This window comes from Entelurus aequoreus, linkage group LG17 (genome assembly GCF_033978785.1).
Source record: "Entelurus aequoreus isolate RoL-2023_Sb linkage group LG17, RoL_Eaeq_v1.1, whole genome shotgun sequence".
In the NCBI taxonomy this organism is placed as follows: domain Eukaryota; kingdom Metazoa; phylum Chordata; class Actinopteri; order Syngnathiformes; family Syngnathidae; genus Entelurus; species Entelurus aequoreus.
This window is the reverse complement of record NC_084747.1, coordinates 4,705,856-4,733,355: the sequence shown is the minus strand read 5'-3', so window position 1 is coordinate 4,733,355 and position 27,500 is coordinate 4,705,856. Positions and strand designations below refer to the sequence as shown.

Below are 27,500 nucleotides of genomic sequence, written 5' to 3'. Positions count from 1 at the left end.
ATGTATGTGTGCATCATTTTAACAATTAGGCTAACCAAATTCATAGTTTAACACTGTAGTCACTTATGCTTAGTGATTACTAAAATGTTTGCATCAATGTTTATTTGTTACGTCACCTTTTGTTTGCATTAATTAATTAATTAATTAGATCACATTATTTGCGTTGAAAATATTATACTGTAGTGGCCAAGAGATTTAATTTATTAATTTCCATAATTTTTTTTTCTATATTACTTTCAGCAGCATTTAAAAAAAACAAACTATACGCGATAATCCCAAGAAACGTCACTTCCGTTGTCAGCGCGCGTCACTTCCGTTGAGGCCAAGAGTTGCATCTACTTGCAAGGAGAAAGGCGAGACCGTCTCCGCACTCCCGCTTTATTCTGATTTTAGTCGAGTTCAATCATAAAACAATGTTGAAAGAGCTGGTGAAAGAACGCCTAATGGTGGCGGCCGATGAAATATTCGCGCTCTTTGAAAGGACGATGGCGTCGTACGAGGAGGAACTTTCTCGAACGAGAGAGGAGAAGGAGCAACATCGACAACAACTGGAAGCTTTTAGCCAGATTCGCATGATGTTACAAGCTGGAGGTATGTTTTATGTCCCGCTTAGTCACGTCACACACGCTCTTATGGCAGCTTTTTGGAACCGAACGTCTTTTATCTCTCCAAGGCGTGGGCCTGCAAGGCACACGAGGTTGCCTTGGAAAAATACACGTTGACCGCCATCGATAAACAAGATGGCGGTCAACGTGCGCGGCAACTTGTTTCATCCATCCATTTACTACCGCTTGTCCCTTTTGGGGTTGCATAGCACATTTAAACAACTAAAAACAATATTCAAATAGTATCATTAGCTCCACCAATGACTGAATAAAAACAAAAAATAAATAAATATAAAAATATCATGAAAAAATAGCATTTTCTTGTCAACTGTGGCATTTTTAGAAGAGCAGGTTTCTGGGCAAATCTGACATTTTTGTGACCAAAAATATTTTTGATGTCAATGTTTGCATTTTTTATGTACACATACTACAGGTTTCTGACCAAATACGAAATTTCTAGTGATTAAAAAAACAGGTTTTTGTTATCAACTGTTGCCTTTTTCTAGACAAATACAGCAGGTTTCCTGTCAATTATGATTTTTTTGTGTTTTTGTTTTCAACTGTTGCGTTTTAATGTCCCAATATGACATTTTTTGTGACAAAATATAATATTTGTGCTGTCACCTGTTGCATTCCTACAAACAAATATTGAACGTTTCTGGCCAAATATGACATTTCTTGTAATTAAAAAAATAGTTTCTTGTTGTCAACTGTTGCCTTTTTGTAGACAAATACAGCAGGTTTCTTGTCAATTACGATTTTTTTTTGTGACAAAGAATAGTGTTTTTGTTTTCAACTGTTGCATTTTAATGTCCCAATATGACATTTTTTGTGACAAAATATAATATTTTTCACCTGTTGCATTCCTACAAACAAATATTGAAAGTTTCTGGCCAATAACGACATTTTTGTGGGGAAAAATAGCATTTTTAGAAGAGCAGGTTTCTGGGCAAATCTGACATTTTTGTGAAAAATAATATTTTTGATGTCAATTTTTTGCATTTTTATGTACACATACTGCAGGTTTCTGGCCAAATATGACATTTCTTGTAATTAAAAAAATAGTTTTTTGTTGTCAACTGTTGCCTATTTGTAGACAAATACAGCAGGTTTCTTGTCAATTACGATTTTTTTTTTGTGACAAAGAATAGTGTTTTTGTTTTCAACTGTTGCATTTTAATGTCCCAATATGACATTTTTTGTGACAAAATATAATATTTTTCACCTGTTGCATTCCTACAAACAAATATTGAAAGTTTCTGGCCAATAATGACATTTTTGTGGGGAAAAATAGCATTTTTAGAAGAGCAGGTTTCTGGGCAAATCTGACATTTTTGTGACAATAAATATTTTTGATGTCAATTTTTGCATTTTTATGTACACATACTGCAGGTTTCTGGCCAAATATGACATTTCTTGTGATTGAAAAAATAGCATTTTCTTGTCAACTGTGGCATTTTTAGAAGAGCAGGTTTCTGGGCAAATCTGACATTTTTGTGACAGATAATATTTTTATTATTTTTTTTGCATTTTTATGTACACATACTGCAGGTTTCTGGCCAAAAATTACATTTCTTGTGATTAAAAAAATAGGTTTTTGTTGTCAACTGTTGCCTTTTTGTAGACAAATACAGCAGGTTTCTTGTCAGTTACGTTTTTTTTGTGTTTTTGTTTTTAACTGTTGCGTTTTAATGTCCCAATATGACATTTAAACAACAGAAATGTTTCCACAGTGCTGCGCAACAATATTAAAAACATTATTCAAATATTATCCTTAGCTCCACCAATGACTAAATAAAAACAAAAAATAAATACATATAAAAACAGTATACAAATACATCAATCAATGTTTATTTATATAGCCCTAAATCACAAGTGTCTCAAAGGGCTGCACAAGCCACAATGACATCCTCGGTTCAGAGCCTAAATAAGGGCAAGGAAAAACTCACAACCCAGTGGGACGTCGATTTTAATGACTATGAGAAACCTTGGAGAGGACCGCAGATGTGGGTGAGAGTCCAATCCATAGTGGATCTAGCATAATAGTGTGAGAGTCCAGTCCATAGTGGATCTAGCATAATATTGTGAGAGTCCAGTCCATAGTGGATCTAACATAATAGTGAGAGTCCAGTCCATAGTAGATCTAACATAATAGTGAGAGTCGAGTCCATAGTAGATCTAACATAATAGTGAGAGTCGAGTCCATAGTAGATCTAACATAATAGTGAGAGTTGAGTCCATAGTGGATCTAACATAATAGTGTGAGAGTCCAGTCCATAGTGAATCTAACATAATAGTGTGAGAGTCCAGTCCATAGTGGATCTAACAAAATAATGTGAGAGTCCAATCCTTAGTGGATCTAGCATAATAGTGTGAGAGTCCAGTCCATAGTGGATCTAACATAATAGTGTGAGAGTCCAGTCCATAAACACACTGAGGTGTTTAAAGCTGAAGTGTGTTTGTGTCCTGCAGACATCCAGCTGGTTGCTCAACCGCAGAGGGAACCTCAGCCCCCCCACGTTAAAGAGGAAGAGGAGGAACTTTGGATCACCCAGGAGGGAGAGTGTCTGTTAGGGTCGGGAGAGGCTGATCCCGCCGAGTTGCCACAGACTGTTGTCTCTGTGAAGACTGAAGACACACAGCTGTATCACAAAGGGGCGGAGCCTCCGAGCAGCAGCTCAACACAACACATGACAACAGAAGCTGATGGAGACCACTGTGGAGGATCACCAGCAGACCACCTCTTAGCTCCACTATCAGATTGGGAGGACGCGACATCACAGGACACGGACTGGGACAACACCCACAAACCTTTGCGCAGCGATACAAACTGGGCTGAGCCCTCTGAACGCTCCAACAAGATGACCGGTAAAAGGAAAATTGTCTGCTCAATTTGCAACAAAAGAGTAACTCGAGTACGTGATTTGCATCGACACCAAAAAACACACACAGCAAAAGCGGAGCGTTTTAGTTGTTCAGTATGTGGCAAAAGCTATTGTTACAAATCTATGTTCACCCGACACGTGGAGAAGCACACCGTGGGAAAAACTTTCAGTTGTTCGGTGTGCATTAGAACATTCTCGCTGGAGTCAGCAATGGTCGCGCACATGGCAAAGCATTCAGGCGACACAGCCTACGAGTGTTCCGTTTGCTTCCAAGGCTTTATTTATAGGAGTGATTTGATTCAACACATGGAAATACACAAAGGGGACAAACCTTTTCCGTGCCATGTTTGTGGCAAGAGATTTTTTCGTAATTCCGTTTTGTCGTCACACATGAGAACACACACCGAAGACGACCTGTTAAGTCAGAGGCACCTGTTTAGTTGATCCCAAGCTACCAAGAGGGGGGGTCGGTCGATCGCCAAGCAACCTTCTTCCTAGGTGTTAGAAAGCCCACTGTTTAATACGTTTGGGTTTATGCTTCACTGATGAGCATACTTGCCAACCTTGAGACCTCCAATATCGGGAGGTGGGGGGTAGGGGGGGTTGGGGGCGTGGTTATTTACAGCTAGAAATCACCAACTCGAGTATTTCATATATATATATATATATATATATATATATATATATATATATATATATATGTATGTATGAAATACTTGACTTTCAGTGAATTCTAACTATATATATATATATATATATATATATATATATATATATATATATATATATATATTACAGATGTCCGATAATATCGGCCGGCCAATATTATCGGCCGATAAATGCTTTAAAATGTAATATCGGAAATTATCGGTATCGTTTTTTTTATTATCGGTATCGTTTTTTTTTTTTTGTTTGTTTGTTTTTAAATTAAATCAACATAAAAAACACAAGATACACTTACAATTAGTGCACCAACCCGAAAAACCTCCGTCCCCCATTTACACTCATTCACACAAAAGGGTTGTTTCCTTCTGTTATTAATATTCTGGTTCCTACATTATATATCAATATATATCAATACAGTCTGCAAGGGATACAGTCCGTAAGCACACATGATTGTGCGTGCTGCTGGTCCACTAATAGTGCTAACTAGGGATGTCCGATAATATCGGCCTGCCGATATTATCGGCCGATAAATGCGTTAAAATGTAATATCGGAAATTATCGGTATCGTTTTTAAAAAAAATCTGTATCGTGTTTTTTATTTTTTTTATTAAATCAACATAAAAAACACAAGATACACTTACAATTAGTGCACCAACCCAAAAAACCTCCCTCCCCCATTTACACTCATTCACACAAAAGGGTTGTTTCTTTCTGTTATTAATATTCTGGTTCCTACATTATATATCAATATATATCAATACAGTCTGCAAGGGATACAGTCCGTAAGCACACATGATTGTGCGTGCTGCTGGTCCACTAATAGTACTAACCTTTAACAGTTAATTTTACTCATTTTCATTAATTACTAGTTTCTATGTAACTGTTTTTATATTGTTTTACTTTCTTTTTTATTCAAGAAAATGTTTTTAATTTAGTTATCTTATTATTATTATTTTTTAAAGTACCTTATCTTCACCATACCTGGTTGTCCAAATTAGGCATAATAATGTGTTAATTCCACGACTGTATATATCGGTTGATATCGGTATCGGTTGATATCGGTATCGGTAATGAAAGAGTTGGACAATATCGGATATCGGCAAAAAGCCATTATCGGACATCCCTGGTACTAACCTTTAACAGTTAATTTTACTAATTTTCATTAATGACTAGTTTCTATGTAACTGATTTTATATTGTTTTACTTTCTTTTTTATTCAAGAAAATGTTTTTAATGTATTCATCTTATTTTATTTTATTAATTTAAAAAAAAAAGACCTTATCTTCACCATACCTGGTTGTCCAAATTAGGCATAATAATGTGTTAATTCCACAACAGTATATATCAGTATCGGTATCGGTTGATACCGGTATCGGTAATTAAAGAGTTAGAGAATATCGGATATCGGCAAAAAGCCATTATCGGACATCCCTAATATATATATATATATATATATATATATATATATATATATATATATATATATATATATATATATATATATATATATATTTATTTTATTTACATATAAATAAAAGAAATACTTGAATTTCAGTGTTCCGGTGGCTATCCATTAGATGGCAGTATTGTCCTGTTTAACTCCTCCGTTCATGATGAGTATATCATTTCAGCCACCGTGTTCAATGGAGAAGTCTGTTCTACAAAATTTACAGGCAACATACACCTTCCCCTTCGAACTGTCCTGGATGAACTGAAATTCTTGTTTCCATTCGTTTTGGAACTTGCAAGCGTATTTCTTCATCTTGCTCGTCGACGGCGTCGCCATGTCTGTAATTTCCTCGTTCTTCTGCTTCGTCTCCTTGTTGTGTGCGCAGTTGTGCACTCTACTCTCTAAAAGCCCCAGATGTTATGACGTCATTGGGCAGGCAAGCTGTTTATATTGTGGGAAAGCGGACGTGAGAACAGGCTGTCCCCACTCAGTCTCAGGTCCGCATTGAGCTGGAGGGGGCGTGGCCTCCAGCTCCGGCTGAATACCGGGAGTTTGTCGGGAGAAAATCTCTGTCGGGAGAGGCGCTGAATACCGGGATTCTCCCGCTAAAAACGGGAGGGTTGGCAAGTATGCTGATGAGAGTATTTGGCGAGCGCCGTTTTGTCCTACTAATTTCAGCGGCCCTTGAACTCACCGTCGTGTGGACTGCGACTCAACAGTTCGTTTACATGTATAACTTTCTCCGACGCTGCCACATAAAGACGTGTTTTACGCCACTCCTTCTTTGTCTCATTTTGTCCACCAAGTGTTTTATACTGTGCGTGAATGCACAAAGGTGAGATTTGTTGATATTATTGACTTGTTAAGGTGTGCTAAGCAGGCATATCTGGTCACTGCATGACTGCAAGTTAATCAATGCTAACATGCTATTTAGGCTAGCTGTATGTACTGTACATATTGCATCATTATGCCTTGTTTGTAGGTATATTTGAGCTCATTTAATTTCCTTTACTTATGTTCATTTATATTTGCGTGTCTCATGACACATTATCTGTATGCACTATAGGCTGCATTTCTGATAGTTGTTTGTGTGCCATGTAGTTCCAGACCAGCTTGCAAAGATTGTAATAAATCCATTAGAAGAAGACAGCCTGCCATTTCCTTTAACTTGGACACACACATCTATACCTTTGGCCATTCTAAGACATTTCCAGGAGTTATCTCACCCTCTGAGACGTTTTACTAAAGTTTTCCAATGTTATAAAAATGCGTAGAATAAATATTACATTTCGAGATTTCTGTCAACGAAGATTTGCATCAGCCTGCGACACATGGTCATTTTGATAGTAGGCTAACATAGCTAATTGGCCATGTTGCCATCATTATAACACTTGCATACGTCTTTAAATTTGTTGCGGCCAGTTTAAGAACAACATTTCTCAACCAGCTATTGCAAGGAATTTAAGGATTACGCTCCGTAATATCATCAAAAGGTTCAGAAAGTCTGGAGAAATCACTGCACGTTAGCGGCAAGACCAAAGACCAACATTGGAAGGCCTGTGACCTTTGATCCCTCAGGTGGTACTGCATCAGAACCGACATCAGTGTGTAAAGGATATCACCACATGGGCTCAGGAACAGTTAAAAAAAACTGTTGTATTATGTCAATTGACTGATCACAGCTGTGACTATTTAAGTGCATCACTTCCTGTTGAAAATTGCACACTGCAGAAGACATTTTCAAAACCAGTCTGTTTGGTAGCGCTTGCGCAGTTTGTATTAAAATTATTTTGCTGTGCACCTCTTTATTTGTGTTTCCCGCTCGCTCTCAGGTCTTTCAGTGCTGCATAAAAAAAAGCTGAATTTATCTGCACGTCGGTGTTATTTTGCGCGTGCCACGATAGGATGAAAATCATTTATCGAAACTTCTCTTGTTGTTCCTTAAACTAAGTCAGAGCCGGCCCAAGGCATAAGCGTACTAAGCGCTTGCTTAGGGCCCCGTGGCCACCAGGGGGCCCCCAAAAGCAATTAACAAAAAAGTGATCAGTATTAATAACAAAGTCTGCCATCAGATTTCTTACAGCGATGTCATAAATGACTTTGCCTCCAGAAAAGCCAGGAAGCACAGGTTTTAAGGAGTGGTGTGGGTGGTGAAGAACAGAGGAACAAAACTGTGATGTGATGGTCAAATGTGTGAATTAAGGACCTTAATTTAAAGGCCTACTGAAATGAATTTTTTTTATTTAAACGGGGATAGCAGATCTATTCTATGTGTCATACTTGATCATTTCGCGATATTGCCATATTTTTGCTGAAAGGATTTAGTATAGAACAACGACGATAAAGATTGCAACTTTTGGTATCTGATAAAAAAAAGGCTTGCACCTACCGGAAGTAGCGTGACGTAGTCAGTTGAACATATACGCAAAGTTCCCTATTGTTTACAATGATGCGCATGAAGTGAGAGAGATTCGGACCGAGAAAGCGACAATTTCCCCATTAATTTGAGCGAGGATGAAAGATTTGTGGATGAGTAAAGTGCAAGTGAAGGACTAGTGGGGAGTTGAAGCTATTCAGATAGGGAAGATGCTGTGAGAGCCGGGGGTGACCTGATATTCAGCTGGGAATGACTACAACAGTAAATAAACACAAGACATATATATACTCTATTAGCCACAACACAACCAGGCTTATATTTAATATGCCACAAATTAATCCTGCATAAAAACACCTGCGTGTTTGTTATGCTAGCTCCTAGCTCCTCTGCTAGCTCCTAGCTCCATAGAACACGCCAATACAATTCAAACACCTGATCAACACACACAATCACTCAGCCCAAAAGACCGTTTACCTAACCCAAGGTTCATAAAGCTTATATATTTTTAAAAAGTTACGTACGTGACGCGCACGTCCGGTACGGTACGTGTTATGCTAGCTCCTAGCTCCTCTGCTAGCTCCTAGCTCCATAGAACACGCCAATACAATTCAAACACATGATCAACACACACAATCACTCAGCCCAAAAGACCGTTCACCTAACCCAAGGTTCATAAAGCTTATATATTTTAAAAAAGTTACGTACATACGCAAAAAAAAGCCAAAGCTGCATACTCACAGTAGCACGTCTGCGTCTTTGTCATCCAAATCAAAGTAATCCTGGTAAGAGTCTGTGTTGTCCCAGTTCTCTACAGGCGTCTGTGTATCCAAATCAAAAGTCCTCCTGGTTAGAGTCTCTGTTATCCGAGTTCTTCCATCTTGACTGCATCTTTCGGGAATGTAAACAAAGAAGCGCCGGCTGTGTACTGTTGTGGCTGACTACGTTCGAAAAATACGTCCATTTCGCACCGACAACTTTCTTCTTTGCTTGCTCGGCTTCCTTCTCCATAATGCAATGAACATGATTGAAACAGATTCACGAACACAGATGTCCAGAATACTGTGGAATTATGAAATGAAAACAGAGCTTTTTCGTATCGGCTTCAATGTGGAAGGCATACCCGTGTTCGCCGGGCTACGTCACGCGCATACGTCATCCTCAGAGGCGTTTCGAACCGGAAGTTTAGCGGCAAATTTAAAATGTCACTTTATAAGTTAACCCGGCCGTATTGGCATGTGTTATAATGTTAAGATTTCATCATTGATATATAAACTATCAGACTGCGTGGTCGGTAGTAGTGGGTTTCAGTAGGCCTTTAAGGTAGTTTATTTTGATTTTTTCCCCCAAAATTTTTTGCACATCGTTATGTACATTTACATAGTTTTAATATGTAGTAACTTTATATTTGTTTATAAACCGTTCTGTTACCTTGTTTCTGGTAACTCTGTTCATTAATATCATTTAAGTATTTGCTTGATATTTAATTTAATTATGTTGTTTTTTGTACAATTGAATGTGTTCCTTTTTATATATATATTTAAGTGATTTTATTGTTGCACTTTATTGTTTTTCTTGCACTACGAATTATTTTTGCACATTGCTGTTTCAGGTTTTTGTTACCAAAAATAATAAAGTGAATCAGAATCAGCTTTATGTTTAACACACATGGAATTTAACTTCAGTAGACTGCGCTCTCTTTGTACAAAGTAAACATTAAATATGAACAATTACCTAAAAATATAAACTAGTAATTAAAGACTAATATGTACAAGACTGATGAGACAAGATGACACTTTTGCTGTAAATACAAAGCTTTATCACTTGGACGGTTCAACCCCAGGCCACGCTTGTAGCTGAATGTTTTCTACATTTTAAGATTAGGAACCATATGTGGCACTCTGGACATCATTCGTTCATTCATTGGTATTATTTATGTTCTTAACTGGGCCACCCCCATATCTTTATAAATGACATATCATTTGTAAAGACATGCCAGGCTGACAATAGGATCATGTAAACAACACTGCCAGAGCCGCAATGAGTTTATAGTAGGTGTGTGAATGATCGACAATCAATATTATTGGCAGAAATAGAGGGCCCCAAAATCAAATTTTGCTTAGGGCCCCATGGAGGCTTGGACTAAGTCGTAATGTCACAAGGTTGACAAAACAGTCTCCTTTTGAAATGTTGTGACCAAATTAAAAACGGAAATGTTTGTAGACACCAGAACAGGCGGGAGAGCATGAGACGAGAAGGAATGAGGCTGCAGGTAGAGAGCAGAGGAGCCACGCAAGCAAATACGTCTGTAATAGTGTGACGGTACCCGATAGAATTTCCCACTTACACTAAAACTCGACTAACATCACTGTCTAAGAACAGAACTTGTCTGTAACCCGAGGACCACCTTTGTTCACTTCCCTGACAGGTAAATATTGCACAATAATAAGGAACCTTTAGGACTAGTTTCATCTAAAAGACAATTTCATACAAAATAGATAAGTAAGGAGTCCCCATTTTGTCTCCCCATCAGTTTGGGGGTCCTTGGCTGGAAAAATATTGAAGATAAAGATGAAAAAGTATACTATACATTTCTGTCAAGTCATCGCCAGCAGGTGGAGCTTTTTTGAGTATATCAAATGCTTTAAAACAGTAACACGTGACAAAGAAGTTGGGAAAGGTGGCAATAAATACTGATAAAGTTAATTGTTTACTGGCCTGCCACACATTCTGCAAAAATTGCAAAATTGATAATATTGCAAAAAATTTAAAAAACATTTAAAAAAAAGTGGAATGAGGTGAAATCTAACAAGAAAAAGTTGCAATGTTGACACAAATCTGCCATGCAGGCTGTTTTTTTTCTTTTGTCTTTGTTTATTTTTCTTTTTTTTTCCATTGCTAAAAAAGAAAAAATCTATGTTATAATGAATTGTTACTTAAAAAATATCACTTTAAAATGTTTTATGTGGAAAAAAATTGCATATATTGTGTGGTTGCCATAAAAAAAAATCAAAGTTTTATTTGACAAAAGAGGATAATACAAATAAAATAATAGTTCAAACGTAAAATGGACAGATATATCTGAAGTTGATCTCGTAATTTAAGTGTTAAAAGTAAAAAAAAAAAACTAATAAAAATGTATCACTTTATGAGTGGGGGACCTTTTGGGTCCCAAATATATTTAGTAGGATTTTATTTAACTTTTCACCATGATTACTCAAAAATATTAAAGAATTAAAATCAATGGTGTCCTGCATTATTGATCTTTTAGGGCTCTAATTACTAAATACTGCATATTTCAGTTTTACTATAAAAAACAAAGAAGTCTTTGACAGAAAAGGCTTTTTTTTTTTTTACTTTATATCAACCTCAAGTTGATATAGATTTACTGTAAGCGTTAAATTAAAAAAAAAATAATAATTTGACTTATTTTTAACAGTTTAATGACTGAGGCCCTTTATGGTCCCCGGGAGCCCTAAAGGTAAAAAAAAAACAAAAAACATATATTTTGTTAAGGTTTGAAAATGAAAAATATCAAAATGGCCCCCGCATGTTTAAATTTTTCCGTGTGCGGCCCTCAGTGGAAAAAGTTTGGACACCCCTGCTCTAAAGGATATCACCACATGGGCTCAGGAACAATTTCCCAACTCATATGGAAACAGGGTTTGTAGTTTTTAAGTGGTTCATTGCTTCCAATTTTCAACATTTGCACTTCAGTTTCTCGTCCCCTTGAGTGTTTCAGCGGGTTTTTTTTTGAAAATTCTATTGAAAACCAGTGTCCTTTTCGAAGCTTTGCTAACGTCTGCCTTTTTCTTCTCTGATGGTTTTACACAATTATTTATCCATCACGTTGTACCCCAATTATTTTTACCGGTATTAAAAACAAACAAGAGCTGGGAATACATTACAATCAAAATCAACTTTATTACAAATGAATGTGCAAAACACAATCCAAACAAACATGATATCTGACTGTACATGGGGAGTAGCAACCATGAATTCAATATTTTGTACTTATTGCTGCTGTTCTTAGTGGCACACCAACTTGGGAGTTCATGAGGAAATCTGGCGAGTGACAATACACTTCCATGATTTGGAAAAACCTCTAAGCACAACTTACCGAAGCCTACAACACAGAGCTGATCATGTTCAAACCAGCCCACAGGCCAAAGAGAAAAAGCATAGGCATTTGAGGGAAGCCCTCAAAACCTGTGGTTACCCCACCTGGTTGTTTGCGAATAATGCATCCAGTTCCAGAAATTACAAAAACAGAGTGGATGAGGAGGAAAAACGTGACAGACGCAAAAATATTGTCATTCCATATGTATCAGGTCTATCTGAGAAACTCAGAAGATTTTTAACGAACACAACATCCCGGTACACTTCAAACCAAGCCACACCCGGAGACAGAGAATGGTGCATCCTAAAGACCGTACACCAAACACCCACAAAAACAATCTGGTGCATGCTATCCATGTGTAATGACGAATGCACTGATTCATATATTGGGAAAACCAAACAACCACTAAGCCGTCGTATGGCACAGCATAGGCGGGCAAAGTCTTCAGGCCAAGACTTAGCTGTCTACCTGCACCTCAGGGAGAACCGGCACTCCTTTGACAACAAAATGTACAGATTCTGGACTGGGAGGACGGATGGTACTAAAGAGGAGTGATGGAAGCCTATGTCAAGGTTGAAAAACTATAGGAGGTAGTTTGCAACACCACCTGTCTCCCACATACAACCATTCTTATGAAGAGTGAAGACTCTGCAATTTAGCATCCAACGCATCGTTCTGCCACGCAATACCTCAATGCTAACGAGGGGAAATTACACTTCAACAACTGTCATTGGCATTGATAGTTAGGATTAGGGATGTCCCGATCCAGGTTTTTGCACTTCCGATCCGATACCGATTTTTTTGCACTTCCGATCCGACACCGATACTGGCCTTATCCGAGCATGTATTAAAATTGAAAGTTATTTAGCCTACTTAGTTGTCAGATTCATGTTGAAAAGGGTTTTAGTACTCTTGATAACAACTAGCCAGCTGAATTAGGCGAGTTTGAATAATACACAATGGAGATGTTGACGTGCGGAATTTCAAACACTCTTCGTTTTCTAGCAGGGGACTTTTCAAACGATGCTACATATTAGCAGTAATGCTACTTTTTATAGCAACGCTTTTGCCCCACACTTGAAAAATTACGATTGTCTGTTCGACATATTCCCGCTTGAAGCCCAACCACCGCCAGACGATGGACCCCCTGCTGTTTTTCTTGGGAATTAATACATTCTTCCTTCATTATTACCGCTCACACGGCTACGCTAGCGTCACAGCTAACGTTAGCCATGCTGCTACGTCTCTGCTGGGAGAGTGCGTATACGTATGTGACGTATGACGTGATAGTATGTGACGTGTGTAAGAAGGTGCGCTTGCTGTCTGTGAGAAGCAGACACCAGAAGGAGTGGGAAGAGCCCGTCGTGTAATGCCGGCAGCTAAAGGCAACTGCGTGAGGACGTATGCTCGACTGTGTTGAAGGTGTGCTGGAAAATGCGTAACGGAAATTAGGGAGCAGCAGAAAAGTGGAATGTATTATTTAAATCTGTGCGTTGGAAAACACGGACCGGAATTTTTTAAAAAACTGGATCTGGATCGGCATTTTCCCATGCCTTGCCGATACGCATTTTTTGGCCAATATCGGCGGCCGATCCGATCCAAATATCGGATCGGGACATCCCTAGTTAGGATTGCTCGTTTGCATCAAAACAGTTGTTTTTCTCAATACGATAGAGCGAAACCATCCTTGCCCAGGCACACCCAGCTGGTATTGGAGTATAAATATTTGGGGTTTTGGCACCAACCGCGAGACTAGATCTGACCAATCCAAGTCTAAGACTAGATCTGACCAATCCAAGTCTAAGACTAGATCTGACCAATCCAAGTCCAAGACTACATCCGACCAATCTAAGTCTAAAAGCACGAACTGATGAAGCCTACTCGGCTGAGCGTCGACACGTCTTCTAAGAAAAACCAAACAGTCCAGTTGCAATCGATTGAATGCCCCGCGATGACAATGACCCGGACGAATGAGAACATTCATAGACACCTTCAAGCACAAAGTGACCAAGAAAACATTCAGTCCCCATTGTGTGTACGCATGTGTATCATCAAAGTTTCATGCAAGGTAAATGTTTTGTACGAAGTGAACATCTCAAGTGCTTTTCTCCTGCGTGTGTTGTCATGTGCGAAGTCATGGTTGTTTTCCGAGCAAATCCCTTACCGCAAACTGTGCAACAGAAAGGTTTTTCTCCCGTGTGGGTCTTCATGTGGGCTACCACAGTTGTTTTAAGAGAGAAACTTTGATCGCAAACTGAACAACTAAAGGGTTTTTCGCCCGTATGTGTTCTCATGTGCCGTGTGAATTCAGTCATAGTGGAACATTTTTGATCGCAAACTGAGCAACTAAACGGCTTTTGTCTTGTGTGTTCACTCATGTGTAATAACCAGGATGCTTTGTTAGTAAGTCTTTCATCGCAGATTAAGCATTTGAAGGGTTTTTCCCCTGTGTGTGTTCTCATGTGTGTTAACATATGTATCTTCAGCGAGAATGTTTTATGACAAACAGAGCATATAAAGGGTTTTTCCCCGGTGTGGGTTTTCATGTGGGATACCATTGTGAAATTACGAGTGAATTTTTTATCACAAACTAAGCAACTGAAGGGTTTTTCTCCTGTGTGCGTTCTCATGTGGGCTACCACAGATGTTTTAAGAGAGAAACTTTTGTCGCAAACTGAACAACTAAAGGGTTTTTCGCCTGTATGTGTTCTCATGTGCCGTTTGATTTCAGTCTTAGTGGAACATTTTTTATCACAAACTGCGCAGCTAAACGGCTTTGGTCTTGTGTGTTCACTCATGTGTAATAACCAGGATGCTTTGTTAGTACATCTTTCATCGCAGAGTAAGCATTTAAAGGGTTTTTCCCCTGTGTGTGTTCGCATATGTCGGGTGAAATCAGTCTTTTTAGAAAAGCTTTGATCACAAAGTGAGCAGGTGGAATGTTCTTTATCAGTCTTCTTTTCAGAGCATTTGGAGTGCTTGTTGTCAGTGTGAGTCCTCGTAAAATCTTCACAGACTGTATCGCTGCTGAAAGGTTCTTGGCTGTCGTCTCTGTCTTCCTCCTCACGTTCTGATAGTGGGGCTAAGAAATTGTCTCCTTGTAGTTTGCCTTCGTCATCTTCAGTCTTAACAGAGACAACAGTGGTGAGATCAGCCTCCTCCGACCCTAGAAAGCAGTCTTTTTCCTGAGTGGCCCAGACTTCCCCCTCTTCCTCTTTAACGTTAAGGTGTTGTGGATCCCTAATTTCCGAAGTGGAGTTCTCCCCGTTTGGATGAGGGGGAATCAGCTGCTGGACGTCTGCTGGACACAAGTGATGTGAAAACTCCGGTGGTTTGTCATCATGGTCTTCAGTCTTCTTCACAGAGACTACAGTCAGTGAGAGATCAGCCTCCTCCAGCCTGAAAATACACTCTTCCTCCCGAGTGATCCAGAGTTCCTCACGTTCCTCTTTAATGTGGGGGGGCTGTGGATCCTGCGGCTTAAAAGTGGAGATCCCCTCTTGGACATCTGCAAGACAAAAACACATTTTAACTCTGACATGTCAAATTGAGTCGTTTCACAGACTGTTGCTGCATCAGTGGAAAAAATATATTACTAGACTATTTTTTGAACGAAATGCATGTTCTTTAAATATGCCATGGCAGAGCACATCATTGATATCATCTGACTGTGGAAGTCTCTCTCTGTGGTGGGTTTTCCTGGTGCCGACAGATCTTCTGGGAGCCCAGTGGTCAGGTTTGAACAAAGTCATTTATTGCACGCACACAAGTCTCGGCTGCTTTTCAGCAATATATATTCTAGGACTTTTCAGTCCGGCATGTCTCTGCTTCCTGGCTCTGTGTGTGTGTCTCGCTCTGCTCCAACTCCAAACTCCAACCACGTGTCTCATCCCGGCTGCTGCTAATAAGGGCGACAGGGGATTAGATAACAAGCCCCAGCTGGGCAATCTACTCACCTGCCGCTGTCTTCGAGGCCGGTCCTTACACACCCGCTCGGCGGCAGGCACGCAGATCACACCCCCTCCACACTGACATTTTATTGATTATGCAATAATAGCAGAAGGAAGAGATGTCAAAGTGGAAAAACTCTGCTCTCTGGACTTTCACACTATTATGTTAGATCCACTATGGACTGGACTGTCACACTATTATGTTAGATCCACTATGGACTGGACTCTCACACTATTATGTTAGATCCACTATGGACTGGACTCTCACAATATTATGCTAGATCCACTATGGACTGGATTCTCACACTATGATGTTAGATCTACTATGGACTGGACTCTCACACTATTATGTTAGATCCACTATGGACTGGACTCTCACACTATTATGTTAGATCCACTATGGACTGGACTCTCACACTATTATGTTAGATCCACTAAGGACTGGACTCTCACACTATTATGTTAGATCCACTATGGACTGGACTCTCACAATATTATGTTAGATCCACTATGGACTGGACTCTCACTATTATGTTAGATCCACTATGGACTGGACTCTCACTATTATGTTAGATCCACTATGGACTGGACTCTCACACTATTATGTTAGATCCACTATGGACTGGACTCTCACACTATTATGTTAGATCCACTATGGACTGGACTCTCACAATATTATGCTAGATCCACTATGGACTGGACTTTCACACTATTATGTTAGATCCACTATGGACTGGACTCTCACACTATTATGTTAGATCCACTATGGACTGGACTCTCACACTATTATGTTAAATCCACTATGGACTGGACTCTCACACTATTATGTTAGATCCACTAAGGACTGGACTCTCACACTATTATGTTAGATCCACTATGGACTGGACTCTCACACTATTATGTTAAATCCACTATGGACTGGACTCTCACACTATTATGTTAGATCCACTATGGACTGGACTCTCACTATTATGTTAGATACATTATGGACTGGACTCTCACAATATTATGTTAGATCCACTATGGACTGGACTCACACACTATTATGTTAGATCCACTATGGACTGGACTCTCACTATTATGTTAGATCCACTATGGACTGGACTCACACACTATTATGTTAGATCCACTATGGACTGGACTCTCACACTATTATGTTAGATCCACTATGGACTGGACTCTCACACTATTATGTTAAATCCACTATGGACTGGACTCTCACACTATTATGTTAGATCCACTATGGACTGGACTCTCACTATTATGTTAGATCCACTATGGACTGGACTCACACACTATTATGTTAGATCCACTATGGACTGGACTCTCACACTATTATGTTAGATCCACTATGGACTGGACTCTCACACTATTATGTTAGATCCACTATGGACTGGACTCTCACACTATCATGTTAGATCCACTATGGACTGGACTCTCACAATATTAACTAGATCCACTGGACGTCCATTGCACCGGTCGCCCAGGGGGGTCCACACATCTGCGGTCCTCTCCAAGGTTTCTCATTGTCCCATTGGGTTCAGTTTTTCCTTGCCCTGATGTGGGATCTGAGCTGAGGATGTCGTTGTGGCTTGTGCAGCCCTTTGAGACACTTGCGATTTAGGGCTATATAAATAAACATTGATTGATTGATGAGGTAATCATTGAAGTCGGACTTCACTGGCAGGCCGTATGAAACATGTACACACATCTTGAATTTGAAGCCCAATTCCCGTCTTGCTAACGGTTTCCAGTTGTTGTCATTAACGCTCGTTCTCCTCGTATGACACAATCGTTCTTTCAAACAGCGCAAATATTTCATCGGTCGCCGCCATTAGTCGCTTCCTTATCAACTCTTTCAACATTATGAATGTTTTCGTTGCCTGCGTCTGTCTTTGAAGCGTTGCTCACTTCGGCCTTTTTCTTCTTCGTTATCGGTTTAGCAGCATGGCGTTGCACTGCTGCCATCTTGCGGCGGTATTGAAGACTGCTCAAGATGAGCAAAGGGGTTACAACCAAAATCATATTGATTTAAAAAGAATGTGCGAAATGCAACACAAACTAACAAAAACGACACGTGTCGGAAAAGTCTGGCCTTGTTCTGCATTAGTAATTTCCAATGTTTACTTTGCTTTTATTGTGGCAATCATAGACATCTTATCAGTAGCAGCATTGGCTGCTATGACGCGAGAAATTGGGCCACCATCTTGAAGTGGTGATGAGGAGCCGGCGAGCAGCCTAAAGTGACAGTTGACAGGTAGAAAACAAAGATGGTGTTCAGCGTTTTCCTGCTCAAATGAGCGGACTGTTGAAAATAGGAATCGGGGGGATTACTTTTCACAAGTAAGATTTAACATTAACGTACTATTGGTTGTATTTTGTGGAAAGAATATTACCACAGAGTTGAGAAGGAGCAAAGATCTTCAATGGTACTGAAATCGTAGACGCTAGCAAACAAGAGTATGACCATAGTAGAATTGCTTGTCAATGAAATTAATTACATTTAAAAATGTCATACTTGAATAACATAAAGTTGAAATGAATGATGAAGATAAAGATTGTAAAAGCCAACAGGGGTAAAAGTTAGGAAAATCAGATATTCAAATACTAACATTGTTGGGTAAGACAGAATTTGGTTTTATTCTGAATCCAGATTGGTGGTTTTAGCTGATATAAATACTTTCAGGTGTTTATATATGTTTATGTTGAAGTATTTGGCAGACACTTTTATCCGAAGCGACATACATAAAAAATACATATAAAACAATCACTGTAAACATGATCATTTAAGGGAAGAATGTAATACAAAATATCAATACAAAGTGTCAAGACAGAATAAACTCAGCAACAGAGATACAGTCTGTAAGATATATATATATCTAATGTATTCATACATTGTTTATGTAGGATATACGCATGTATATATAACCTCATCATATTGTTTCTTCAATTTAAAAATAGCTGACCGTTTTTTTCCCCCTTTTCTGGGATTATATTCCCAGTTTTGATCTCAGACGTCTGGTCACTTATAGCATATAATATAAGAATATTCTATTACTGTTAAGCAAACTATGAATAATAAAACATGTGTCCTTTATCATAGCTACACGTAGTCACATTATGAAAATGTGTAATACCCTGAAGGCAAACCTAGGCTGTTTTAAGATTATAAGAAACTGCTTAACTCTCAGCTGTGCTTTTACTTTTATGAATTCAATTATTCTTTCACACATATCTTATGGCTTAACTACATGGTCCCAGGCACACCAGTCATCAATCAAGACCATTGAGTGTCTTTATAACCGCGCCTTGAAAGTCCTAGACAAGAAGAGTATACGATATCATCATTGCCAAATTTTAACCAAATACAATATTTTAAGTTTTACTAATGTTATTTTGCTACATACAGTCACTGTTTTTTAAATGCTTGGATAACTCTGCTCCCCAATTGCTCTGCAAGGCAATTACAAGACTGCAATGTGGTACCAGATCTACCACCAGAGCAATGTCAAAAGGCAACGGTTACGTTCCATTCCGTAGAACATCTTTTGCCCAGACTGCCTTTTCAATAAAAGGACCACAACTATGGAACTCTTTACCTGACACTTTGAAATGTATACCTGCACTTGTCACTTTCAAAAAACAAACACAATTATGGCTAGTTGAGCAGCAATCGTGTTCCCATGTTTAGTTGTTACTCATTTTTACTGATTGTTTTTTATCTAGTCTGCACTTTGTCTGTGTTATTATTGTTATTGGCTTTTATCTAGTTTGCACTTTGTCTGTATTATTTCTATTATCATTATTATTGACTCATTTTTGCCTTATTCTTTTTATTTTCCTATTTTAATGATGTTGGATCTGTGTTGTTGTTGTTGGGGACAAGTGTTGTAAATTAGCTTTGGCTACAAACACTACGATGCATACATTGGATAACTGTTTCAGATGTCTGTTTTTTGTATCCGTCCCTATTTCAAATAAACCTTTATATATATATATATATATATATATATATATATATATATATATATATATATATATATATATATATATATATATATATATATATATGACAAAAAAGCACGTGAAAATCAGTGGTATTCAGTGAGGTAAGATGAATTAAATGCGCTGACAGTTAATTTCTCCTGCCAAATGAATTGCACTGGGTGGAGCGGATCACCACTCCAAGATGGCGGCCCCGCGTCTCGTCAGCGCCAGTAGGCAGTAGCGTACACGTACACATTGGCCGCCATCTTGGATTATATATTTCCACTACTACGAGAGCGTTTTTACTCGTTTTTAAATCTCCTTCATGTTGTCTCCCGGGCTGTGTATTTTTAGCGAGTGACGCAACATTACGTGACGGTGACATAAACAAACCTTTATCGCGGATCACGTTTGGAGTCTCGCTAACAGCGTCCAGTTGTTGTCGTTGCAGCGTGTTCTCCTCTCTCGTTCGAGCAAGTTCCTCCTCGTACGACGTGATCGTTGTCTCAAACATCTCGAATATTTCATCAGCCGCCGCCATGAGCCGCTCCCTTACAAACTGTTTGATGAACGACATTTCGATGACGTCTTTCCCGGCGATTCAAAACAAAACACAACAGGGCGCGTTTGGTCTTCTCGGGTGCTATCGCTAACTTCCGTTTTTTTCTTCTTCGACGGAGGATTTACCGCAGCCATGTCAATGACGTCACACTGCTGCCATCCCGTGGCCGTAATTAATACGGCACATATTGTGCAAAAACAGACTTCTGAGGCTTTTTGTGCAGAACACAGTAAAATAAAAATGTTGCAATATTAATAATTCAATTAAAATGTATTCATTTAATCAAATATATCAATTTTGATTGCCAGCACACGTGTGACGCTAATGAGGACAATTGCTCTATAGAAAATAATCTATGGAACATTTTTTTGGGCATTGCAGCCTTACTTAGTTAATGTAATAAAAAATAGAGAAATCAACACGGGGACGGCGTGGTGCAGTTGTGAGAGTGAGAGTGGCCGTGCCAGCAACCTGAGGGTTCCTGGTTCGATCCCCACCTTCTACCAACCTCGTCCGTTGTGTCCTTGGGCAAGACATCACCCTTGCTCCTGATGGGTCATGGTTAGGGCCTTGCATGGCAGCTCCCGCCATGAATGGGTGAAAGTGGAAATAGTGTTACAGCGCTTTGAGTACATTGAAGGTAGAAAAGCGTGTACAAGTGATGGAATAATGTGCTAACGTTTTTTGTTTTTTTAAAAACTTGCAATGTAATTAGAATCACATTTTTATTTATCCAAAAATAAAGCTGACAGTTTTTGCGAGAGAATGTCAACAATTCAAATAAAGAGACATTACTTGAGTAACTAATCTACGTAAACAAAACTTTTATCATCAAAATGAGTCATACCTTTTGGAAAATATACCACTTTGCTAATTAATGACAAATATCCGTTTTTTCTTGCAAGTCTCCACCTTTTTTCCTCATCAACATTCGGTCAAAATAATACATTTTCTAGCAAAAGTATGCCTTCACTTTCATAAAATGCATACTGAGCCCAATATGGAATATATATATAATTATATGTCATCTTTTTTAAGCATTTTAGCTTCATACCAGTAATATTATGACCTTTTCCTACAATGTGTCAGAAAGTGTTTTACTTTTATTTTATTCTGACGCAGTTTTAAGACGTTAGGTTTCCTGTGCTCTTATTTTGGCGATCTAGTCTGGGACGTCATTTCCTGTCGGTAGTGTTTTCTGTATAATATGGGCTCTTGGTTGATGGTGTAAACAGCATCGTGTGCGTTCTTGACTAAAATGTAAGTATACGTCGAATATAGCACGGTTATTACTGCTAAAATGCCTATAATGTGTTGGACGTAGCCTTAACCGAGTGTTAGTTTGCAGCAATGTTTCTGCATGACGGTATAATTCGCTAATGGTGACATACTTCTTGTTACACAGTAACTAGAGGGCGACATCGACCATGTTTAAAGCACTGTCTAAATCAGCAGTGCTTATTGTCCATTCATTTCTAATGGACTATTTTAATAGTCCATGTACATTTGTTTGCATATTTGCATATAACACTTTGTAGAGTATATTATGTTATATATAACATTATACATATCCTGTTATATTATTGCATATTATATTGCCTGAATGTATCCTAAACAATCTTTGCATCTGTTCCCTTAAGACCACACACACACACACACACACACACACACACACACACACACACACACACACACACACACACACACACACACACACACACACACACACACACCTATTAAAGAGTGTCTACTCTATCACAGTAAGTGTGTCTTATTCTTGCTTTAATTACATGTTTTACTTTGGTGAAATAAGGTGCTTTATTCATGTGAAAGTACAACTTTTCTTCTCATGGATTTACAACTTGTAATTTTCTTGTAAAATTGTAACTTTTGGTTTGTAAAATTATGCCTTTTTTGGGGGGGTTTGTAAAAAAAACCCTACCGAATCGTTAAGCTGAAATCGGAATCGGAAACATCTGATAAATTCCCATTCCTATGTTTACAGTAAAAAAAAAAAAATCATAGAAAGCAGCGCTCTGTCATTCATGGATTGAAATTTTACATGCAAAACATTCCAGATTGAACTAAACATTGCGGCACAAATACATTCAATGTGGAAGTTTCCGAAAGAAAACTGCTCAAATGGAAGTACAGTATGTGGAAAATAATAGAAAAAAATGAGTAAAAAAACAGGATGATACATTTTATTTTAAGGTTTGTGCTGTTTAAAATGTCTTCCTGAGGTCCATCACTCTTAACAATAGCACAATATAAAAACAAAAACTCAACAATACACACAAAAGACACTAAAAAGCGAGGGATATGTCAATCCAATACTCTACATACGAAACCCAAAACCAGTGACAGGCTGTGTAATTCATAAATAAAAACAGAATACAATGATTTGAAAATCCTTTTCAACACTCAGTAAACGTTTGGGAAGTGAGGAGACACATTTTTGAAGCTTTTCAGGTGGAATTATCTCCCATTCTTGCTTGATGTACAGCTTAAGTTGTTCAGCAGCCCGGGTTCTCTGTTGTGGTATTTTAGGCTTCATATTGCGACACACATTTTCAACGGGAGACAGGTCTGGACTACAGGCAGGCCAGTCTAGTACCCGCACTCTTTTACTATGAAGCCACGCTGTTGTAACACGTGGCTTGGCATTGTCTTGCTGAAATAAGCAGGGGCGTCCGTGACAACGTTGCTTGGATGGCAACATATGTTGCTCCAAAACCTGTATGTACCTTTCAGCATTAATGGTGCCTTCACAGATGTGTAAGCTACCCATGCCTTGGCCACTAATACACCCCCATACCATCACACATGCTGCCTTTTACACTTTGCGCCTAGAACAATCCGGATGGTTCTTTTCCTCTTTGTTCCGGAGGACACGACGTCCACAGTTTCCAAAAACAATTTGAAATGTGGACTCGTCAGACCACAGAACACGTTTCCACTTTGCATCAGTCCATCTTAGATGAGCTCGGGCCCAGCGAAGCCGACTGCATTTCTGGGTGTTGTTGATTAATGACTTTCGCTTTGCGTAGTAGAGTTTTAACTTGCACTTACAGATGTAGCAACAAACTGTAGTTACTGACAGTGGGTTTCTGAAGTGTTCCTGAGCCCATGTGGTGATATCCTTTACACACTGATGTCACTTTTTGATGCAGTACCGCCTGAGGGATCCAAGGTCACGGGCATGCAATGTTACGTGCGGTGATTTCTCCAGATTCTCTGAACCTTTTGATGATATTACAGACCTTAGATGGTGAAATCCCTAAATTCCTTGCAATAGCTGGTTAAGAAATGTTCTTCTTAAAACTGTTGGACAATTTGCTCACGCATTTGTTGACAAAGTGGTGACCCTCGCCCCGTCCTTGTTTGTGAATGACTGAGCATTTCATGGAAGCTGCCTTTATACCCAATCATGGCACCCACCTGTTCCCAATTAGCCTGTTCACCTGTGGGATGTGCCAAATAAGTGTTTGATGAGCATCCCTCAACATTATCAGTCTTTTTTGCCACTTGTGCCAGCTTTTTTGAAACATGTTGCAGGCATCAAATTCCAAATGAGCTAATATTTGCACACAAAAAAAAAAAAAGTTTTCCAGTTCGAACGTTAAATATCTCGTCTTTGCAGTCTATTCAATTGAATATAGGTAGAAAAGGATTTGCAAATCATTATATTCTGTTTTTATTTACACAACATGCCAACTTCACTGGTTTTGGGGTTTGTAAATCAAACAGTACTGCAATATCATCCAATAAAAAACAGGTAATATATCAAATAAAGAGGAAAACTCAACACAGTCTTCGTTGAACTCGTATGGACATTCCAACGGGAAATAGTCACCAGCAAATAGACGATGGCACAAACTCCTTTATGGCGTGATTGCGTGCGCATATATAAGGCTGACAAACGCTTTCCATGGTGCACATCAAATAAAGTACATCAACAAGATATGAAAAGTGTTATCAGTTTTACTAAATATATATAATCCTGTTTTTTGGAAGAAGTAACAGTTGACTTGCACTTTATGAGTGTGAAGATAAAACCAGCAAGTTGATCGATGCATTAGAAAACATCAACAATGATTATGTGTTGCATTCAAGGTCCAGAATTAAATACAGCATCAAATAAAATATATTAGGGAAGTTAACCCGTCTATAGCTTTGTGTTAAAGACACTTCAACACTTCACTTCTAACGCCAACTGCATGGAAGCCAGAAGAACCATCAGTGGCTCTGCATGTGTTTGTTCAAAGACGACTTCCGAGAAAACCCATCCCCGCAAATTGAGCATTGGTACGGTTTTTCTCCCGTGTGCGTTCTCGTGTGCGACACCAACAGCGTCTTCCGGGAAAATCTTTTATCGCAAACCGAGCAAGTGAAAGGTTTTTCTCCCGTGTGCGTTCTGACGTGTAACCTGACGGAATTCTTCTCGGAGAAGGTTTTGCCGCAAACCAAGCAACTGAAAGGTTTTTCTCCCGTGTGCGTCCTCATGTGGGACAGCATGTGCACCTTTTGAAAGAACGTTTTACCGCAGTCCGAGCAACTGAAAAGTCTTTGTCCCGTGTGTCTCTTCATGTGTGAACGCATGTTGCTTTTGACAGAGAACAGCTTATGGCAAATAGAGCAACTAAAAGGTTTTTCTCCAGTGTGCGTCCGCATGTGTTGAGCCAGGTCACTCTTATAAGAAAAGGGTTTATCACAAACTGAGCAGGTCAAACATTTTCTACACATGTTTTGTTTAGAACATTCAGAGTTTTTGATGTCGGTATCAGTCTTGATATCCTCTTCACAGTCTGTATCGCTGCTCAAAGGTTCTTGAGCGTCGTCTCTGTCTCCATCCTCTGGATAGTGTGATGTGTCGTCACTGCCTGACAGTGGAGCTAAGAGGCTGTCTGCTTGTGATCCTCCACAGTCGTCTTCATCAGCTTCTGTCCTCAGGTTTGGTGGTAATCTGCTGCAGCTTTGAGGCTCCGCCCCCCTGTTCTTCTCACTTAGACTATAATGAAGCTGTGAGGACTCGGGTGGTTTCTCTTCGTGGTCTTCAGTCTTCACAGAGACAACGGTCAGTGGCAACTTGGCGAGATCGGCCTCCTCCTGCCATAGAAGACACTCTTCCTCCTGACTAATCCAGAGTTCCTCCTCTTCCTCTTTAATGCGGAAGGTCTGTGGATCTTCTCGCTCTAAAGTGGAGCTCCCCGCATGCGGATAAGAAAGACGTTCTTCTTGCCGACCAATCAGCTGCTGGACGTCTGCAAGACAAGTAGTACTTATTAGAGATGTCCGATAATGGCTTTTTAGCCGATATCCGATATTCCGGTATTGTCCAAGTCTTAATTACCGATTCCGATATCAACCGATACCGATATATACAGTTGTGGAATGAACACATTATTATGCCCAATTTTGTTGTGATGCCCCGCTGGATGCATTAAACAATGTAACAAGGTTTTCCAAAATAAATCAACTCAAGTTATGGAAAAAAAATGCCAACATGGCACTGCCATATTTATTATTGAAGTCACAAAGTGCATTATTTTTTTTTAAACATGCCTCAAAACAGCAGCTTGGAATTTGGGACATGCTCTCCCTGAGAGAGCATGAGGAGGTTGGGGGGGGGGGGGGTAGCGGGGGGTGTATATTGCAGCGTCCCTGAAGAGTTAGTGCTGCAAGGGGTTCTGGGTATTTGTTCTGTTTAGGGCTGCAACAACTAATCGATTAAATCGATTAAAATCGATTACCAAAATAGTTGGCGATTAATTTAGTCAACAATTCGTTGGAACTATGCTATGCGCATGCGCGGAGTCTTTTATTTTAATTTTATTTTGGTTATTTTTTTTTTTTTTTTTTTTTTTTTATAAACCTTTACTTATAAACTGCAACATTTACAAACAGCTGAGAAACAATAATCAAAATAAGTACAAAAACAGTACAAAACAGCGCCAGGGCGGCGGTGAGGCTACGTCTCATGAGGTGGCGTAAGCTAGCCAATGATGTGTCATGTGCAGCTCACGTGACGACGCCGTCTCCTTTGCTGGAAACATTTGAAAAATGGCGCAGGAAAACACTAGCGTTATTGCTTCAATGGAGAAAAGTGTACGACCTAAGTCGTCAAAAGTGTGGGAACACTTTACTTTAAAGACTTCAAAGAAGAGCGTTTCCTGCAAAATGGCACGGAAGTACAACATTGCTTCAGAAGCACCTGAAAAGGAAACATGTTGCAGCCATGGATGAAGGGAGGAACTCACAGTACGTAACTTTTTAAGTCCATAGTGGCAACAAGCATTCATGAGTTCAGCTTTTTTGTGAGTAACGTTAAAGTTATGCCTTTGTTGCAACGCAGGGCTGATAATGTGTCTCCGGCACATTTGACTCCGTTTTGAGAGAGAAAACGCACGGTTACCAATTTGGAAATAAACGTAACGGACAGAAATATCTCAGGTTGGTGTCATAATGGATCAATGTAGCCGGGCCCGATAAAGCTATATAAATATATTTAGATTTGAGTGACGCTTTAGTATAACTAAACGTTATGAAGGTGCTGGAATATTTCATGCCATTATTCAGAGGCAGTCTAAAATGAATCCTTTATTATTCACAACAGAAACGTGTACAATATCTGATTCAGTTCTGATGAGTTACATTTATAATAATGATAAATGGGTTATACTTGTATAGCGCTTTTCTACCTTCAAGGTACTCAAAGCGCTTTGACAGTATTTCCACATTCACACACACATTCACACACACATTCACACACTGATGGCGGGAGCTGCCATGCATTTCTGTGTTATTATTGGTGTATGCTGCACCCCCAATGTCCACAACATGGTGCCAGTATGCTGGTTTTTTTCAATAAAATACTGGAAAGGATAGAAATGTAGTTTGT

General features: G+C 39.2%; 3 protein-coding genes across 4 annotated transcripts in view; 1 reads left to right on the top strand and 2 right to left on the bottom strand.

Annotated features, from left to right (window-relative positions):
• The first annotated feature begins 327 nt into the window (after positions 1-327).
• Positions 328-4,059, top strand: LOC133632181 (zinc finger protein Xfin-like). The gene is made up of 2 exons (XM_062024465.1): positions 328-591; positions 3,078-4,059. The coding sequence occupies exons 1-2, from the start codon at positions 414-416 to the stop codon at positions 3,932-3,934; spliced, it is 1,035 nt and encodes a 344-aa protein (XP_061880449.1). The 5' UTR covers positions 328-413; the 3' UTR covers positions 3,935-4,059.
• Positions 4,060-11,960: 7,901 nt separating this feature from the next.
• Positions 11,961-20,698, bottom strand: LOC133632173 (gastrula zinc finger protein XlCGF57.1-like). The gene is made up of 2 exons (XM_062024457.1): positions 20,431-20,698; positions 11,961-15,608 (listed from the first exon to the last, which is right to left on the bottom strand). The coding sequence occupies exons 1-2, from the start codon at positions 20,612-20,614 to the stop codon at positions 14,152-14,154; spliced, it is 1,641 nt and encodes a 546-aa protein (XP_061880441.1). The 5' UTR covers positions 20,615-20,698; the 3' UTR covers positions 11,961-14,151.
• A 2,783-nt stretch (positions 20,699-23,481) lies between these two features.
• Positions 23,482-27,500, bottom strand: part of LOC133632174 (zinc finger protein 37-like) — a 162,801-nt gene continuing 158,782 nt past the window's right edge. For both annotated transcript variants that reach the window (XM_062024459.1, XM_062024458.1), the window contains exon 3: positions 23,482-25,863. In XM_062024459.1, coding sequence (XP_061880443.1) covers positions 24,839-25,863 — 1,025 coding nt within the window. In that variant the 3' untranslated portion in view covers positions 23,482-24,838. The remainder of the gene's footprint in view (positions 25,864-27,500) is intronic.